Source organism: Miniopterus natalensis, chromosome 11, assembly GCF_054644295.1.
Source record: "Miniopterus natalensis isolate mMinNat1 chromosome 11, mMinNat1.hap1, whole genome shotgun sequence".
In the NCBI taxonomy this organism is placed as follows: Eukaryota; Metazoa; Chordata; class Mammalia; order Chiroptera; family Miniopteridae; genus Miniopterus; species Miniopterus natalensis.
In genome coordinates this window covers 53407676-53425765 of record NC_142091.1, presented here as the reverse complement: position 1 = coordinate 53425765, position 18090 = coordinate 53407676, and the positions used below count along the sequence as shown (strand labels likewise).

At 48.1% G+C, this 18090-nt stretch overlaps 1 protein-coding gene across 2 annotated transcripts in view; it reads right to left on the bottom strand.

Annotated features, from left to right (window-relative positions):
• Positions 1 to 18090, bottom strand: part of NELL1 (neural EGFL like 1) — a 619484-nt gene that overhangs the window by 310731 nt on the left and 290663 nt on the right. For both annotated transcript variants that reach the window (XM_016201668.2, XM_016201669.2), the window contains exon 13: positions 4841 to 4966. In XM_016201668.2, the coding sequence (XP_016057154.1) occupies positions 4841 to 4966 (126 nt within the window). The remainder of the gene's footprint in view (positions 1 to 4840; positions 4967 to 18090) is intronic.

The following is an 18090-nucleotide window of genomic DNA, read 5'->3' as shown; positions in this document are numbered from 1 at the left end:
CAGTTTTTGGCATAAAAATGAATGCTAGCCCATTACTGTCAAGTACCTGTCTCACCGCTGCACGTCTTCATTGTAAATCACAAGTATCCTCCTTGAAAGCTGCCCAAGTATCTAATGATAACATCTTATCAAGCAGCCTAAACCCGGGAGTTTACGTGGAGATGAATGCAAGTCAGGGACCAATAAATCGAGCAGGTTGACCATTCCAAAGACCAAAGGGTATAGAGAAGAGATTAGGCCCCCCACAGGCACCTCAATTTCAGATATTCCTCTGTTTCCAAACTTATAAAAGAGCAACAGCAACTCAGAACCTCTCTTACAGGAGAGAACGTGATTTAAACTCATGCGCAAATCCCAAGGCCAAATCCTCGCCCAGGGTCCGAGGACAAGCGTTTCGGATTTCACCTTTTCCAAGGCCAAGGGAAACTTTCCTACCAAAAAGCACAGAGCCCCATATATAAGAAATGGTTATGACAGGCAATCCCCAGCCCCCAGGGCTAATAATTACATTCGAGCACATTTTTAAGTCCTAGATAATGATCCTCAGTGTTGATCCCTCAGAACTTTATTATCCTGTGAGATACGGTTGTTTTCACCTTGTAACTAGGAGAAAGCCCAGGCTGCTCCCCTGTTAGATACACGGCCCTTCCCTCCGGGACCCTGCCTGGCTCTGTCTCAGGCGCAATTCTCCTGAAAGGACCGCTGCTGGTGCACGGAATTGGGAAAGGCTATTTTGATATTTCTTCTTTGGAACTTGTGAAGGATCCACAACTACAAGGGGTTAAACACCTAATACTTATCTAACGTCTCCTAAGACTTGAAGAGAGATCGATCTGGTAAACATTAGAACAGTTTCGATAGTGAATGAACATTTGAGTTTTTTCATTTGGAGAAGTTGTGTCGTGAACCTTCAACTCTCTGTGGCCATATTTCCTACACTCATAATTGTATATCGGATATAAGAATAAATGAGTGACTGGATCAATTATTCAATAAATCAGTGTATCACCAAAGCCGATGCACTTTCTTTAACTCCAGGCTCGATAATTTTTGGTCAAAGAGAATTTTCAACATGACTACTGACTTCGGAAAAGTAAGTGTCAGGCTAAGTGATGCTAAAAAAAAAAAAAAAATGGGAAAAGAAAATGACCTGGACATACTTGGGAAACCAACTAAATGGTGGCAGCCGACGCGAATCGATCTGGGACAGAGAAGAGAATGATCTTTGGAAATAAGAAACGTCAATAATAAGAAATGCTGTGTCAGGAACTCAGGGGGAACAAAGGGTGCCTTCGGGCCTGTCAATTTCTCCCAGCGAACTGTCTTCTGGAAACGAAACATTAAAAAGACGCAGCAGCAGATGTCTAGCACCCACCTCATCTATTACACAGGCAAATGACCGCTTAGGGGAAGGCGGCGGAGCTGCCGATAAAGAAATGACCGAGGTTGGGGGGCTACTCTATCTTAGAGAATGAACAGCGCATTTGGCCTCACAGGCTTATTTTCAGGACCCCAGGGTAAAAGCCAGAGGGCTAGCTTCCCATGTCAGTGCCTAAGGGAAGTGCCTGAATCTGGGCTAGAGGAGACGAACTACAGGGAGAAGGCTTGTCCCTTGGGTCCCCTCATTCCCACCCGTGCTCCGCACTGAGACTCCTAAGGGCCTCCAGGCCCGCATGCCCACGTGGCCCGGGAAAGTCCAGCGGCTCCTCCTGGCTTGCAGAGCCCATTCCAAACACTCCATCCTGCCGATCGAGAGCCGTTTGCTTTAACTTTTTTTTCATTGCATTTATTGGGGTGACACTGGCTAATAAATTTATATAGGTTTCAGGTTTACAACTCTACAGTGTATCATCTTTTTCTTATTGCATTTTGCTTGCGCTTCCCTCGTCGCCCTCAGCGCCATGTGGTACAGGATGCGGACAGAGTGGACAGACTTGGGACGCGGGCGGAGAGTGGCAGCAACGAGACCGGCGCGAGGCCTACAAGCGGAGGAGAGAGAGAGAGAAGGAACCGACCCCACGCCTAGCTGCTTGGCTCAAAAAACTGGGTAGATGGTGCTTTTCTTTGCTGACATGAAGAAAGCTGGCAGAGGAAGAGGTTGCGAGCGTGGGGAAAAAAGACACGAGAGTTTTGTCTTATTCGTGTTTAACATAAAGTGCCTGTGAAATATCTACGTGTAGATGTCCAGTTGAATATATGATTCAGAAGTGCAGCAGAAAGACCAGAGCTGGACAGAAATGTGAGCGTTATTGACAGAGATGCTGTCGAAGCCCTAGGATGGGAAGAAGGCGTCGAAGAGGAACGTGTGGATGGACAGGAGGACGGGGCCGTGGGGAGCTCCAGCCTCCAAAATGCCAGCCCGGGAGGCTGGGCCCGAGCGGCCAGAGAGGCGGAAGGGCAATCAGGAGACGTGAGACCTCAGCGGTCACGAAAGCGACGTGTGGACAGGAGGAAGGCGCGGCCAGCCCCGCTGAACGCCGCTGAGGGACCGCAAAAGACGAGAGCACTGGGCTGAGCAGAACGGGGTTCACCATGGCCTTGGCGGACGCAGCCTCCGCCGAGTGGGGGTATGGACGTCTTCCAGGAGAGGGTTGCGGGGGGCACGAGGGGAGTGAATGGCAAAGGCAATAACCGCACACAAAATAAGTTCTGCTGTGAGTAGAAACAGGAAAAATGGGGCAGTAAGTAGGAAGGAATCTGGGATCAAAAAAGATTTTTTTTTTAAAGAAAAAGATCTTACACCCAATTCTATGACCTATGAAGTCCAAAGCCCTCATGGAGATTTCGAAATTCCTGGGAGGAGGCTGAGGTGACAGTGATGCATGTGTGTGAGTACACACTGGGGGCAGGGTAAGGGGCAGGAACGGTTCCTTTACAGCGGTTGCCTCTGCCTCGGAGGGCTCAGCATCCCACTCACGCCCACACCATCTCCACTGTCCGCCGTGCGAACCTGCATCCCACTGGGGGTGGGTCCTGCCTGGTACTCAGGGGGGCACACGTTGCTAGAGGCTTGAGGGTCATAGGAGAGGATGACTCGCAGTCACACTATATAGCAAAGCCATAAGAAGACCGCATTAAATATTCCTGCCCTTGAAAGTCCTTCGGGTGGCCTTCCGCGGGTGGTCGGCGCCGGCCCTCTGTCCCCCACAGCACCCGGCCCTCTGTTCCTCCCTCCGCCCTCTCGCTTTTCTCTCTTTTGTTCTAACTTTTCTGTTCCCTCTCAGACAAAATATACACACACAAATAAAAAAATGTGTGTGTGCGTGCGTGCGTGTGTGTGTGAGTGTGTGGAGATATTTTCCTGCAGAGCAGCATGTCTTTTTGGGGCTGGGGAGAGGAGTGCTTGGGTGTTCACTGATGCCCCCTCCTGCCTTTTACTCCAAACAACACAGTGGTTTCCTTTCTAAAAGTAATTCAGGACGGAAGCTAGTTCTTAAAATAATACATTCTCCATCTGGTCCTATATAAACCACCAGACAGAGCACTTGTCCTTCCGGGCGCACAACAAGCACCAGCTCTCGCCTTCCCCCCTCGCTGAGAAAACAAGAGCAGAGCTGCTATTCTGATGGCATTTCCACGAGGCCTGTCCACACAGCAGGGCCTGAACTAAGGTTTATCGAGTTGCATGATAGGGTGCTGCTGCCTTGGGAGAGTATTCGCTGGTTCCTTCAAGTCTTAGGGTTAAAAAAAGTGAAGACATTGATTTACTGCTAAGAACAGAGAATAGTCATGTATAACATCACAGATTTTTAGACTGCATTTGTTTATGGGTCCAAAAGATTTTTGTCCCCTTAAAATATTTAGATCTCAGTATGCTATGTGTATACAGGGTTTCTCCCTCTCTCTCTTTTTTTTTTTCTCTAGGACCTTTAGTTATACTATGTAAAAGATAAATAAATGAGATGTGGCTTTCTGTGGCCATCAGAAATCTCCACCAATCTGAGATCACTGGCCCCTTAGTTAAAGAACAGTAACTTGTAAATATACAACAATCCATGGCAAAGGTATTTGGACATAAAGACATTGCTTCCCTAACTTTTGCATATTTTTTGCTCTTCTCAAAAGGTCACTCAGAATCAAATACACAAAGAAAAGAGTGGCATTCCATCTGAGAGAAGAATTCAGCTTTTATATGCCAAGGTTACCAGGATGAAGGGAAAGATGCAGGAGTCGGGAAAGGTACAGCATGACTAAAACCTTGTGTTCAAAGGGCCCTTTCCTTACAGGTTCGATTGCTCATTTAATGACGTTTGACCAAGAGAAGAAAGACTCGATCTTCGACTGCCCTTAACCAATGAACTGTTCATGACTTCGTATACATGACCGGAAGCATGTTGGAACCTAAGCCAAATGCCCCATGAAGCCAGCATTACTCACACAAAGGGGCCACCTCAGTCCCAGGAGTCCCAGTTCAGTACTGACAGCCCAGGATATAGGGACAAGAGGGAGGAATGACCAGTCCCTGTCCACCAGGTACTCCTGCTTTTCCTTTAATTTAATCCTTGCCTTCCCCAATGGGGGAACAAAGGACACTGGCTTATATACAAAAACATCTCATTGCCATGGAAGGAAACCAGTTTGCTACATTGTAGAACTGATGTCTCTAAGTTCCTCAGATCACGCACCCAGGCATGCATGCGCACACACGGGCAGGAATGCTGGGAGTGGAATTAAATTTTGCAGATAAAATATCTTTATCACTTTTTTCCTCAAAAGTTGAGGGTAAAATAATGCAAGAGAAGGACTATTTAGGCAAAAATAGTACTCAGTGCACCTGATGCTCAGTGGGACAGCACAGACTCGGCGCAGAGAACGGCCGAATCAGTTTCCTATTGCTCACCTGTGCAGGAGAAGTCGTCCACGCGAATGTACCCTGGGACACAGTCACAGCGATACAATCCAGGTAGGTTGACACACACGGTATTGGCATGACAGTAATGCATCTTAGCAGCACACTCATCGATATCTGAAGGAGAGAAAAAAAGGAGCAATATCACGGTTAGTCCAACAATTAAACCAGAGTGTAATTACCTTCCAGTGCAATTAGAAAACACGAGCGCCCACTGAAACCAAGAGAGGAAGCAAGATGCCTTAAACACAAAAGCTTAACTGCAAATCCAGCTGGTGCATTAGATACAACCTTGAGCAAAAAGTTGCATGGTGCGGCACAACAGTTAAAAAAGCCCAAGAAATATAAAGACTGGATTTACTAGGATTCATCTCTCACCGTGGAGGGGCCTTGATTTAACGTCCAAAATCAAATAGTGATGTGCCCAGTCAGTTGACACTAATTAATATTTATTAGGTATCCATTGCACATGGTATCGCTGTCATCAGCAAGATCAAGGGAATCCATCCCCCCTACTTGTGTGTCTTACTAAGACGCGCCTTAATCCATCTGCCACAAAATGACGGTGTGGCCAGTTTCTCCCATGCGCTGTGCATACAGATAGCAGCTGTTGTCTGATGCAAATGAACGCCTTTCATCCCTTGACCCGGAGATCCATCCCGTGTGATACAACAACCGGCTGGTGCGACAAAAAGATCTTGTTCTCTTTAGAATGGAGGTCAGAGCATCACCTGCTTTCTCCAGGATCAAAATTAAAATAACCTACAAACTTAAGTACAGAGTTTAGCCCTTTCTGGAGGTTGTTTTTAAAAAATGAATCTAGCCCGGCCGGGCATGGCCCAGCGGTTGAGCATTGACCTAGGATCCAGGCGATCGGGGTTCGATTCCCGGTCAGGGCACATGCCCAAGTTGCAGGCTAGGCAGCCAATCAATGACTCTCTCATCATTGATGTTTCTATCTCTCTCTCCTTCTCCTTTCCTCTCTCTAAAATCAATAAAGATATATTTTTTTAAAAAAATAAATAAATAAAAAATAACTCCATGTTCATTTTACTCCGACTATTCGTGTGTGATGGCCAGGAAGACGGGACGCTATAAACCCAGCACAGGAACCCAAGAGAGAAAGGGTGAGTTCTTGCTCTGGTTCCGCTAGTGGTCAGCCTGTGGCTTCCATGTAACCACCCTGAGTCCCAGGATCCTCATCAGCTTGTCAGAAGGGTTGGTTAGGAACCTCCTGCTTTATGTCTTTCTATGCATTATCTAGCTTAATCCACATACAATTCCATGAGTGAAGGAAAGCACCACCCCCATTTTAGAGTCTGGAAAACTGAGGCTCAGGGAAGTTAAATGTGTGGCACAATGTTCCTGTTAGAATATGCTATAACCAAGATTTGAACTCAGAAGTCAATCTCTTATTTACTACGATTTACTTCATGAAAGCACCTGGAAAACTATAATTAGTCAAAGACGGTCTTACTAGTAAGACTGTCATGGAAATCCTGCTGCCCTTCTTTCCTGTATAGAAACCGAGACTAAAAACAGCTATCTCGAGTCACTAGGAACCTCATTTATCTATTCATTCTGGAGTAAAAGTAGATACTCTTTTCAAGGCCAAAGATCTGTCAGCCTATAAATAAAAGTTGTCGTGGGGTAATTGAGGTCTTGGAGGCTCAGCAAGACTTCCATAACTATGACAGAAGAAAAAACGGTAGAAATTAGTGAAATAATTCATTGCAATCAACAAAGTGTCCTACCTGCACAATACCACATGCTTCCAAAAGTGATCCAAGACAATGCATAACAAAAACAAATGGACAGCAGGAATATAAAAACTATGTAAGATTACATCAAGCAAGGGTGTGGAGGGAACTGTCCCTGAAGTCTGAGATAGGACGGTCACTGTGCAGGAGCACGAGATGGACGTTAGATCTTTCTGGCAGTCGGGGGCATTAGAATTCTTTACAAGTTGGCCCCCAGCATTCCTTCAACATTTTGCATCACAGAAGAGTGGCTACCATGAAAGTCAAGATGAAAGGAGCTTCAGGAAAGGAGTCGTGATGACGTTTGTCACCTGCTGCTACGGAGGTGAATAACGTAAAGACAGAACTCACCATGAGAGCTGGCACGAAGGTCACCGCTGACCGTGACCTCGTAAGAGAAGCATGGGGAAAGGAATGGGCCAAAGCTTGCGCGCAGCCGGTTACAGAGAGAACGGACTAAGAGACGGACAGAAAAACCAGGCAGAAGGAAAAACGGGGTAGAAGCTGGGGAGACTTGGAGACTAGAAAGGGCCCTGTTCAAAGACGGAAACGATCGCAGCCCGTTTGTGTGCTGCTTGAAACGACCCCACGCGCGTGAAGAGAGAGGGAGACGCGGTGAGAGAGCAGGTCTCTGCGGGAGCAAAGCCCCGACACGGCCCGAGGAGCTGACTGCGGGGCACAGACGGAGCCGGTCATCTTGACAACGAGAGTGAAGCCGAGAGGCAAGGGAAGGCGTGGAGATGGGGGTGGGGAGTGAAGTAGTCCTTTGCTGGTTTTTATTTTCTCAGTGAAATCTGAAGGGAGAGTAACCTCTGGGAACTGGGAGAGGGAGGAGGCGCTGGACGTTTGAGGACAAGGGAGGAGGCATTAAAAAGTCATTCTGGGGAGAGGAAAAGGGAATTTACTGGGTGTGTAGTAGGGTGGCTGACGAGCCACTTTTGATCTGTGGTCGTAAGTTTTATGTGAGAGCAGTCAGCACGGCCACGTGGGGTTTTCGGTCTCATTCAGATAGCTGAGACGAGCGCAGGGTCATGGGAAAGTTATATCCAGAGATGAGTTTTCAGGCAAATATGATGGGTAAAGAGAGATACAAGGGAACTGAGTGTATAAGAAAAGGGGTGATGACAGTGAGGTGCCGAGGAAGCTCAGCTTTTAGGGAGGGCAGAGAGGGCGTGGGGGTGGGCCGCTGAGATGGGCTGGACGTTACGGTGGACCCTGTGCTGCGCTGTCTGCTGTCTCCTTCGCCCTAAAGAACCTGGGCTCCCAGCTAATGGGGGTACTGCCTGCGAATGATCTCCACCTGTTAGCCTCTTAGAAAAACTGTCCTTGGTTGAAGAGAGAGCTCACCCCCAAGTCACACTCCCATCCTGAGGGCCGCCTACCATAAAGACTGGTTGTCCTGGTTATGTCAACGCAGGACAATTGTGAAGGACTCGCCCAGGTTCAGAGCACTCGATGGGACTGAGCCGACTCGCCCCGCTACCCCTCCTGCCCCCTTCCCTTCCCCCACAGGTGTCCGCCCCTGCAGCACTCCCTGATAAACGTCCCTGTCTGTCACTCTCCATCTCAGAGGGCGCTTCCCGGGGAACCCAAATTTCAGCAGGAACCCTGATGAAGGCAAGGACTTATCATAGTGAGGATATCAGAGCGCATGAGCTGGAAAATTAGGAAATGGAGCCATAGGGTAGTGTGCTTGACCTTACGATTCTGGAGGTGATTTGGTTATTGTTGATTACAAGGTCTTCCGTAGGACTGTAGGGTCATTATGAGAGCCGGGGAACACCAAGAGAAGCCAGGCACTGCAGGGAGTTATCGGCATTAGCGTTGTTCATCAAATACCAGTATTCCTCCTTCGGGGCGCACAATGCAATAGTACTGGTCCCCCCTTTTTGAAGTTAAGCCTGGCTCTACGACTGGGCATGACCATTAACTAGCCCTCTACTAAGCCCCAAGGAAGACGGGTGAGCAAAATTCCATCACGGACCTCACAGCCTGCTACAGCATTGAGGAGAGCTTGCCAAGTTCTGCAGAGAATGTAAGGCCTTTCGGCAGGGGGATCTGACCTCCTCTTAGAGGGTCAGAGAAGGGTTCTCTGTGTGAGTGCCGCTTCATTTGAGACCTGAAATGGAAATGAAACAGGTAAAGGGGGGAGGAAGCACACACCAGGCAGAGAAGAATGTTTGAGAATGCGTTAGAGGAAAGGAGTCTGGCCTATTTAAAAAGAAACTGGAAAGATAAGCTGGACCCGGACCCTGCTGGGCCTGGGAAGCCCTGTGAAGGAGTCTGAACTTTAATCAGGGTAGTGACACAATCCGATTTCTGTTTTTAAAATATCACTCGGCGGAAGTGCAGAGAATGGATGGGAGCAGGGCAAGCTGAAGGCTAAATCACGTTGGTATTTTACTCACAGACATACAGCCACGCTGAACTCCGTCTCATTCTGCTGGGATGCCCAGCCATTCTTTAAGATGAGAAACTAGTCAGGACTTGCCTTAGAGGCGATTCAATCTTCAGCCCATGGGCCTCAGCTGCCAACCAAGCTGCTGACTACAATGAATGTTTCCCTGTCATGGACCCTTGTCAGCTGCTCCCGGAGGGAAACCCTGGCTCATTTCCCCGAGGCCGCTGCCTAACTGCTGAGAGGTGTCCGCCTCATCTAGATTTGAAGGAGTTACTTGGCTATAACAAGCGAATTTTCATTCCAACAGCCAAGCCATTTCCTTGTTTCACAGGACTCTAAGGCGTTGAATAAAAATGTTTTCAAAAACTAGACGAGGGGACGGTTAGAAAAACTGCAGTGAGAATTTCTCACATAGGTTTATCCAACTCTTGCTCTCCGCAGGTCGCCCAGGCCACCACCCACCCCACACCCCCTGCAACATATCCTTGCCACCCCGCTGATGTGCCTTTGAGTGGGTCTGCCTTCAGTTCACACCATTGGTCATTTCAGCTCTTGCATATCTGATGATTTCCTGGTGGCAGTCCAGAAACAGACAGCACCAAAATAAAGCAGAAAAGTTGACAAATGTACCAGAAAATTAAACTGTCACAACCTTATCTTTGTTATTTATCCCCTATCATGCAACCACCAGATATAAAAGCTGCTTCTTGGTATAAATGAGGAGGGGGGGAGGGAAGTGTTAGGGGCCACCCAGCTGGGCCCTGGGAGACGAGGCAGTGGAAGAAAGGAAGAAATCGACAACTTCCACCTTTGCGGGACGGGGGTGCGGACGGGCATGGTGTGAGTGCCTCTCCATCCTCAGGGAAAGGCACCACCCGGCAGACATTTCAATGGGACTCAAGAGTGCTTCAAAAGCAAGCCTGATTATAGAGAGAATCAAAACAGAATTAACATCGTCAGAGAGGTGGGCTATCCTGAGAAAACAAGCTTGAGAAATAGCAAACAACAGAGATTTTAAAAATGAGCCGGGGACAGATGCTGCTTTTTGTTCCCAGACAAAAGATTCTGAAAGGTAATGAATTATTACAAAAACAAACAAACAAAAAACAGAACCCCCTAATGAAAGAAAAAAAACTGATGCTCAGAGAGAAGGAAGCTGAGCTGGCCCAAAGCAATGAGGATTTTATAACCACAGCCCTGAGAAGCCACCGGACCTTGGCCCAGGTGGCGATGGCCCTCCGCCTGAAGCCAGCCCCTCTCTCTCCGACAATGGTCCCTGCCAGGGGGATATTCACCCAAAAGCCAGGAGCCAGAAGCGGCTAAACCCTGGGCTGAACCTCAAGGTGGAAGGTGAACACAGTCAAGTCCAGGCTCAAGATAAAGGTGAAGCAGAGGAAGCTTTTCTAAGAACCACAATTTACATGACATCTACTGAAAGGATGAATGGATTTTTCTAAAACCCATTCGTCATTAGGCACAGAGTGATACCAGGGCGAGTAAGAGGCTAACAGCACGTGTCCTCCTGGGGTAAAACTAGGAAGAGCCCTTGGCACCTGGTTAATACTCAATAAATAGCTGCGATTTCTACAGATCAGACACTATGCCCCGTGCTCTACAGGTAGCATCTCGTCCCTCCATTCATTCCTCTTGGCTACTGTAGGACGTAGGTATCCCCATGTCATGATGAGGAAACTGGGGCTCACCGACTATTAGGTCACTTACCCAAGGCACGGAGTCAGTAAATGTAACAGCCTAGGTTCGAGCCCACCCAGTCTGACCGCAAAGTTGGCATTGTTTTCACTGCGCTAGTTCTGGCCCTCAACAGTGGGCCAGATACATCTGATGCTGTTGCAAAGTGCATGGAAACAATTCCATCTCCAACTTCCATGTCCTTGTGCAGCGCTGCTCATAACATCTGCTCTGGTATAAGACTCTGAAATGGCAGCGCTACACCGCGCACCTCTGCTCCTTTCTGCTCCTTTCGCTCTTCCCAATCATCTTACCGGGTTCGCGCCTCAGGCTCCGGTGGCCCAGCTCCCACGCAGATAGCAGCGTTCTGCTCCCGGCTGCAACCCACAGCTTGACACGGTCTCTCCTCGGGTTGCTTAAGACTAGCGAGTGCCTCCTACAGGACTGGAAACTAGAGACAAAGAGGCCTGGGTCTTTGTGGGGTGTTTTTGTTTGTTTGTTTGTTTGTTTTTTATTTTGCTGGAGAAACGCCTATAAACCCCACTGCAGCATATATCAGCTCGAGTATAATGGGGCTCCAATTGCGATTCATTCGTATAGATTGCTTGTCACCTTTGAAATATTAGAGCTCATCTTCTGGTGGTCTTTTGAGGTAATAAAAATACAAGATTTATGTCCCTCTCCAGGAGGGTGAGGAAGTTTGTTTTGTTTTAAAAAGGTATACTTATGGACTTTAAAATGAAACTTGATGGGGCATAATGATTCCTCACGTATCACCAGCCTCCGTCTGCATAAGAGAATCCTCAGCACACGGACCCTCATTTGGCATTATCCTCGTTAAAATTAGAGAGCAGGGCCTGGCTGCAAAGAGGGGAGCAAATGCAAGGAATTCTCTTAATAAAATGATGTGATCTACTCAGGCTTTGTCGTAAGAATTTGTCTAGAGAAAGGCAACCCAAGGAGGGTAGGACCAGGAAGGTGGGGCTGGAGGTTGGCCGGGGGGCATGTCCCACTCCCTGTGCACAGTTAAAAAGGAAACAAAGTGGGCAAGGAGAACCAATATTCACTGAGACCGTGCTTTGTGCCAAGTACTGTGTGCATCTTATCTCCTTACTCCCAACCATCCCATGGCCGGCATCAGAAAGTGCATGTAGAGCTCCTAGAATTTAACCCAGGCCCTGTGGCTCCAAGCAAACCTGTTCTACTCTGACTGCTGGACCAGGGGCACTGGACGGACAGTCAGGAATCAAGCTCTACTCCTGCTCTTTCTATTGGCCACCTATAGCACTGAGCAGTCACCTCTTGTCTCAAGACATCGGCTTTTCCCATCTGCACAATGAGGGGGTTGAACCAGAGAGCATAAGGATAGCCCCCAGGTTCTAAAGTTCTTGATGCATTTACGTTTTTCTGTCCGCTCATCATAAACGCCTGCCAGCCTCTGAAGCAGTGTCTCCCGAACCGCCCCGTCTCCTCCTGCTTTAAGGAGCTTGAAGATGATCCAACTGCCTTTCCCGAGACACAGGCCCTGGAGAATACTATCAAGATGGCCTGAGTCTTCACACTGCTCCTGGGTCCCTGTGGCAACTGAGCTGGCGTCTACCCTGCAAATGACGAGCAGCTATGACGAGCAAACAGATATGCACACAAAACCAACGGGCAAGGTCTCCATGAAGTAATAAGATAAATTGCAGAGCAATTGTACCAGACTTCAATCTCCTGACTGCAGGACTCATGAGTTACATAAAAACACGGTGGCTTGGAAAGTAGTTTGTCATATCGGAACTATCAATACTTTCCATCTGTGTCATACTGAACATTTTTGAAAGTCAGAGCCCATGTGATCTTTGATTTGCACTTATAAAAATCCAGTGAAACAGACAAGATGTAGATGATGGTGCCCTTTTTAAGGTGGGAAGATAGAGGCCCAGAGAATACAGAAGTAGAGGCCCAAGGTACCCAGATCGTCGCTGAGCTGGCACAGAACCAAGGTCTTCTAGCTCTGGGAGCCATGCTTTATCCAAAGTCGCATGCTTCTCTACAACTAAAGCCTTCTTCCCAAAGCAAGGGGAAAAAAGGCAAATGCCTATAGATGCTAGGAGTATAAGCAATGCCTGCAGGAGCTGGGTGGACGATATCGGTGCAAAATAAGTCCTTTCCACAAATAAAGGGGTTTCTAGTTTTCTTAAAACATACCTCTCCCTCTCCCCTCGCCTTCCAAGAACAAAGAAACAGTTCTCTCTTATAAGGGAAAAAAAAACACAGCACAAGGCCAATGATACATGGAAAGTGACAAGAAGCCTCAGTGGCAAAAAGGCAATAGAAAGAGCTTCAATTGAAGGAAACTGGAGCCCAAGATTAATAACGCCAGAAGGGGCAATACGAGAGATCACCTGTACAGCACTTGCTCTGCGCTAGACATAGTTCTAAGTACTTTACATACATTAACTCATTTAACACTCATCATAACTCTAGGAGGCGCATGTTACACATAATCATCTTTAATTTACAGGTGAGAAATTGGGGACATAGAAATGTATGGTAAACTGCCAAAGGTCGCACAGCTAGGAGGTGACATGAACTCGGCAGCCTGGCCCCGAGTCTGTACTCTGGGCCCTGCGGCATTTCCTCTCAGGGACAGTGAGCCAGATCTTTGATCTTTCTGGAGAAGTTGCACTGATTTAAATTTTAAAAAACATTGGCTCTGTTTCTGTCAGACATTTTGAGTTTTGTTTCTCTATTGAGATAATTTATACGCCACGCAACTCACTCATTTTTACAGTATACAACTCAATGGTTTTTAGGATATTTACAAATATGTGCAACTATCGCCACAGTGAATCTTAGAACATTTTCATGACCTCAGAAACAAACCTGGACCCTTTATATATTACGCTTAATCCCCATATTCCTTATCTTCCCCAGCCCTGCCCTAGGCAACCTGGAATCTACCTTCTGCGGAGGCTGAAGTTCGGGGGTTTTTTAAGTGAATTTATCGGGGTGACGGTGGTTAACAGATTTATACAGCTTTCAGCTGCATAATTCTATAACACGTCATCTGCACATGGTATTGTGTGTTCACGACCCAAGTCAAGTCTTGGTCCATCACCATTCATCCCTCCTTTACCCTTCTACGTTTTGAACCAAGGAAAACATACCTGCCTATCAGATTGAACCCGCGGACGCCTGTGCCCTAAAGCATGTCGTCACGAGGATCTTTAAGGGGCAAAGAGAGAGGAAGAGAGAGGGGAGGGTAGAAAAGAGGGGGCAGGGAGAAAGGGGAAGGGGGGAGGGAAGGCAAGAGAATGGAAAGGGCAAGAAGGGAATTAAAAGTAAAGCAAAGCGAAAAGAAGACAAAAAAAACAGAAGAAAAGCGGGAAAAATAGTCAGACAACCATGGGAGGACCCTACGTGACTTCTATGGACTGAACTGTGTCACCCCCACTCCAGATTCACGTATTAAAGCCCTGGCTCCCAATGCGATGCTATTTGGAGATGAGCCTTTGGGTGATGATTACATGCAGATGACGTCATGAGTGCGGTGCCCTCACGACGTGATTCCTGCTCTTAAGAGAAGAGGCACCACACAGCCTGCTCTTGCTTTCTCTCCACCACGTAAGGACACAGGGAGAAGCAACCCCTGCGAGCTCGGAAGAGAGCTTTCGCCGGGGCCCCACCACACTGGCAGCCCTGACCTCAGACTTCCAGCCTCCAGGTTTGTGACTAAATCAGTTTCTCTTGTTAAAGCCAAGCAGTCTACGGTGTTTTGTTATGGCAGCCCAAACTCACGAATACAGGCGGGGCCGAAGTAGGCCTACAGTTGTTCATATGGAAAATAATACAATAATTAATAAATAAGGAAAGAATAAACTGTGTTTCATGTACTCACAATGTAAACCGCCTTTTGCCTTACCCTGTCTAATAACCCTTTAAATTTCTCAGCTGCCTGATGAAATGGATTTTTATATCATCTTCTAAGATGTGTGTCAAACAAACATGTTGCCTACCAGATGAAATGTTTGCAGATTAAAAATTCAAATAACCTTTTGGTCATCCTGTGCATAGCAAAGGAGTCTTCTCACACAAGGTTAAAGACACCATAAGGTAGCAGTTAGTTGCTGGATTTCTGATATTTTTGAAAAGTATTTTCCATGTATAACTAGGTCAGATATTTGAAAATCAATGCTAGGGTGTTTTTCCCCCTGAGGGGCTCAATTTCAGAGTCAAACAGTACTATCATAAACTAACACATCTCTTTGTGCCATTGAGAACCCCAGCATACTAATTTCTAACTGGCACTGAAAAAGCACCATAAGACACCACTCCGTGACTTTCTTCCCAGCCTCGCATTTCTGACCTTGGAGAGTATCCATAAACTGATGCTGAGTGTCTACAAGGAAAGACCCAGGCTGGGTGAAAGGTGATTAAAGCAGCTTTGGCCTCAGACTGTGCTCCAGCCTATGTGAGTCTACCAGTGTCTGAACCCTACTTCAGCCGGTAGTACCAGCAAAACCACTGAGAGCCTCCAAAAAGGACCAAGGTTTCCTCGTGAGCTGTGAGTGAGACCAATCAAAAAACACAGTGAAAGTGTAGAAGCTACGATGGTCTCTTGCCTTTCCTACAGTTGGGAAAGGAAAATCAAGGTACATTTACACACATGGAATACTATGCAGCTGTGAAAAAGAAGGGTCTCTTACCCTTTGCGGCAGCATGGATGGACCTGGAGAGTATTGTGCTAAGTGAAATAAGTCAGGCAGAGAAAGACGATCTCACTCATATGTGGAATCTAATGAACGAAATAAACCGACGAACAACGGAGGACCACAGGCATGGACACATGGAACAGACGGACAGAGGTCAGAGGGGAGGGGGTGGGGTGACATATACTTACATGGCTACAATGGCAAATTTTATGCTCTATATATATATATTCTACCACTAATTGTAAAATAGTGGAATATACCAAAAACCAGTGATTTGTACACTTTAAAAATCAGTGAATTGTATGTTATGTGAACTATATCTCAATATGTTTGTATTTTTTTAAAACAAACAAACAAACAATGGGAGCTGGGGAATAATCCCAAACCTCTGTTCTCATCCCTGAGAGGAGTAGAAAGCAGGTATGCCCGTGAGAAGCTGAAAGCCACATAGCTAGACAAAATGTGACAGATCTCAGTTCGAATCCCAGCTCTGCTACCGGTTAGTGTTACCCAAGGTGCTTCTGAACTTGGGTTTCCACATCTGAGATCTATACGTGAGTGGGTAAATTAACAGAATTATTTAAGTGTATTAAACTATGGCATGATCACGGATGCATTTTGAAAAGATCCTTCTGGAAGCACGCGGCGGGTGGGTCAGGCAGGGGCGCCCTGGTCGCCACATTAGCGCAGCGCGAGTGGAGGGCGGGCCGAGTCCGGCGGCAGGGGCGAGTGGGGCACCAGCTCCAGCCGAAGGACGCCACCGAGGGACGGCAGGTTGTGGGTTTAGGAGCAGGGCAGTTAAGTGATGGCAAAGTCGAGACAATCATGAGGTGATACGGGAGCGAAGGTGATTGTAGCCCCGAAGAGGAAACTTCGAGGCTGGACCTTGGCCCAGGGTGACAGCACCGCTCAGCGTGGAGGAGCCTGAGCGGCCGGGTGCGGGAGCCTCAGTGAGCAAGGGCTAGGGGCTGGCCGGGAGATTTGTCACTGACAGCCATTAGAAGGGACAGCAGGTGTATGAGCAGATGGCTGGGACTTCAAAAGAGAAAAGGCTTTTATGAGGAAGGAAGAAATTACTCTAGACGCGGCGAAGCTGCCTTGGAGAGCGGGTGCTGCGTCTGGGCTCCGAGGCACACCGAGTCTCAGAGAAAATGCCGCCTCCGCCCAGGCTCCGGGACAGCTGCCCCCAGAGCTCCCAAGGAGCCGAGGCGGGGCGTCCTGCGCCAGCCTGTGGATGCGGGGCGCTTACAGGCAACGGGGCTGCGGAGAACGCAGCGCGGGGGGAGGAAAAAGAACAGGCAGAGAGGAGAGCCAGCTCGAAGGACACGCGAAACAGGGTTGCAAGGGGGTCTGCGGGAGACAGGCGGCAGGAATGCCTGGCCATCTGGGCGCTGTGACTCCAGCAGGCCCAGGGGATGACCCAGGCGATACCAGAGGCCTAATAAAGGTGTTCAGCTGACCAGAGCATCCTTAGCTGGGGAACCAAACTGAAAGCCAGGGAGTCCTTTTTGGCCAAGGAAGAGGCAGAACTGAGGTGACTGCATCTTGGTACCTAAATAACTCCCAGGAGGGCTCCGCCCAGGGGTGAAAGATGGAATCTGTGGGTAACAAGGATGACCACTACAGGGCGGCATCCGGCGTCGCCACCTGGACCTTACCTTCCGCGGTGAGCTGCAGCTGGCCTGGAGGGGCTCACGAAGGCCGACTGCACGTATCTCCCCAAATCCACAGTAAGTGACAACACTGATCACTCGACGGGAGTATTTAAACCATGGAATTCAGCAAACTCCACAAATCGTGCCTCCTGCTCCACTGATCCTGAGCCAGTGTTAAACATCTACTAGCCCCACGGCCGCCTAACCCTTGCTCCCTACCTCCCAGGAAACAGGTTTTACGCCTCAGGCAGCCTCCGCTCTGCTCTGATCCCACCAGACTCCTTTGGACAGATCTGCCTTCCCGCTTTGGCTTCCGCATTGGGTCCGCCCTAGCTCCTCCTTCATTTTGGGGTACTCTCTCACCCTAGACCTATTCCTGGGACCCACAGGTGCCAAACCCTCCCACTGACTGCTCAGCACTATGTTTGCCAGCTCTGTGCATGGTAACTAGACCTGGAGGCTGATTTTCTTTCTGCACCTTGCTATGACCCTGGGCATATTCACAGTCTATTTCCTCTTCTACAAAAATCCCTATTTTGCAGAAATACTCTCGCTGGATTATTTTTGAGAGCTGCTCAATGTTCCTCATTTTCTCTAGGAGGCAGATGATAGTAGCACACAGTACTTCTGTGTGCCAGACACTTGCTCTGAGCTCTCTACGCACGTTTACTCGTTTAGTCCCAACGAAACCTTATGCGGTAGGACCACTGTTCAAACCACTTTACAGATGGGGAAAACCAAGGCACAGAAGAGATCAGTAACTCACCTAAGACTGTACAGCTAAGACCTGCTAGAGCCAGGACCCAAGGCCAGGCAGTCAGCTTCAGAGTGCTCACTCTTTTCCGCTCATCCATCTTCCCAGGGGCCCCTACACCCTACTCTCTTCCCTCCTACTCCCCATGAACATTTCTAGTCTTTCTGGCCAAAATCCTGAACTACTAAGCCCTAGTGACAGGCTTGAGCCAGGAAAATGGTGACGCTATATTATGCTTAAAGGAACAGACACAGAGACCAGTCAGGTCACCTTGGACTCCTC